Raw genomic sequence first — 721 nt, 5'->3', positions numbered from 1 at the left:
CCTCTCCCTGATGTTTAACACACTCTGATGAGTTGGAGACTGAATGAAGCTCTGTCTGACCTAAAATGGCCTTGGCTGCTGAAGTCTTCCCTGCTCCTCTCCTCCCACACAGAACCAGGTTTAAAGCTGGTTTCATGTGTTCAGACTTTAGTGTCATGGTTAAACCTGGATCCTCATCCTCAAACACATCACAGCTCAGATGATCTCCACTGTTTTCCTTTGCAGTTTGACCCACGCGTGTTAACAGCTCTGAAAGTTCAAGGTTCTTCTGCCACAAGTATCTGTACCTACACCTTCTGATCATGTCTTTTAACAGTGGATGGTATGTGTAGTTTTCAGCTGAACTCTCCTCTCTGGGTGTTGATATCAGCAGCAGTGAATGATCAAATGATTGATCACTGAAGAGTTTCAGGACTCTGCAGAGCTTCAGTTTCTGTTCCTCAGTGAAGTCTTCAGGCTGTAGAACCAGCAGGAACACATGAGGTCCAGGGGCCGAGAGACTCACAACACTTTCCACATGTTCTGTCAGTTTGTGTTCAGAGATGTTGTAATGAAGCAGATCTGGGGTGTTGATGAGAACTATGTGTTTCTCCTTCAAGAGTCCTCTGACTCTCTGACAGCAGTCTGGTTCTTCCTCAGTGTTGAACTCAGTCTCTCCCAGTATGAAGTTCCCCACTGAACTCCTCTCAGACCAGCTGTTCCCCAGCAGAACAACCCTCAG

General features: G+C 46.6%; 1 protein-coding gene across 1 annotated transcript in view; it reads right to left on the bottom strand.

The window, feature by feature from the left end:
• Positions 1-10: 10 nt before the first annotated feature.
• The window catches only part of LOC147817496 (GTPase IMAP family member 8-like), a gene marked incomplete at its 3' end in the record, with an annotated part of 9,610 nt that continues 8,899 nt past the window's right edge, over positions 11-721 (bottom strand). Inside the window, exon 2 of the mRNA XM_087170524.1 lies at positions 11-716. Within this exon, the coding sequence (XP_087026650.1) occupies positions 11-716 (706 nt within the window). The remainder of the gene's footprint in view (positions 717-721) is intronic.

Source organism: Seriola lalandi, unplaced genomic scaffold, assembly GCF_002814215.2.
Source record: "Seriola lalandi dorsalis isolate HSWRI2012SDOR001 ecotype SW California unplaced genomic scaffold, Sedor1 jcf7180002054951, whole genome shotgun sequence".
In the NCBI taxonomy this organism is placed as follows: Eukaryota; Metazoa; Chordata; class Actinopteri; order Carangiformes; family Carangidae; genus Seriola; species Seriola lalandi.
Note: the sequence above shows the minus strand (reverse complement) of the source record. Positions and strands in the feature narration are given on the sequence as shown.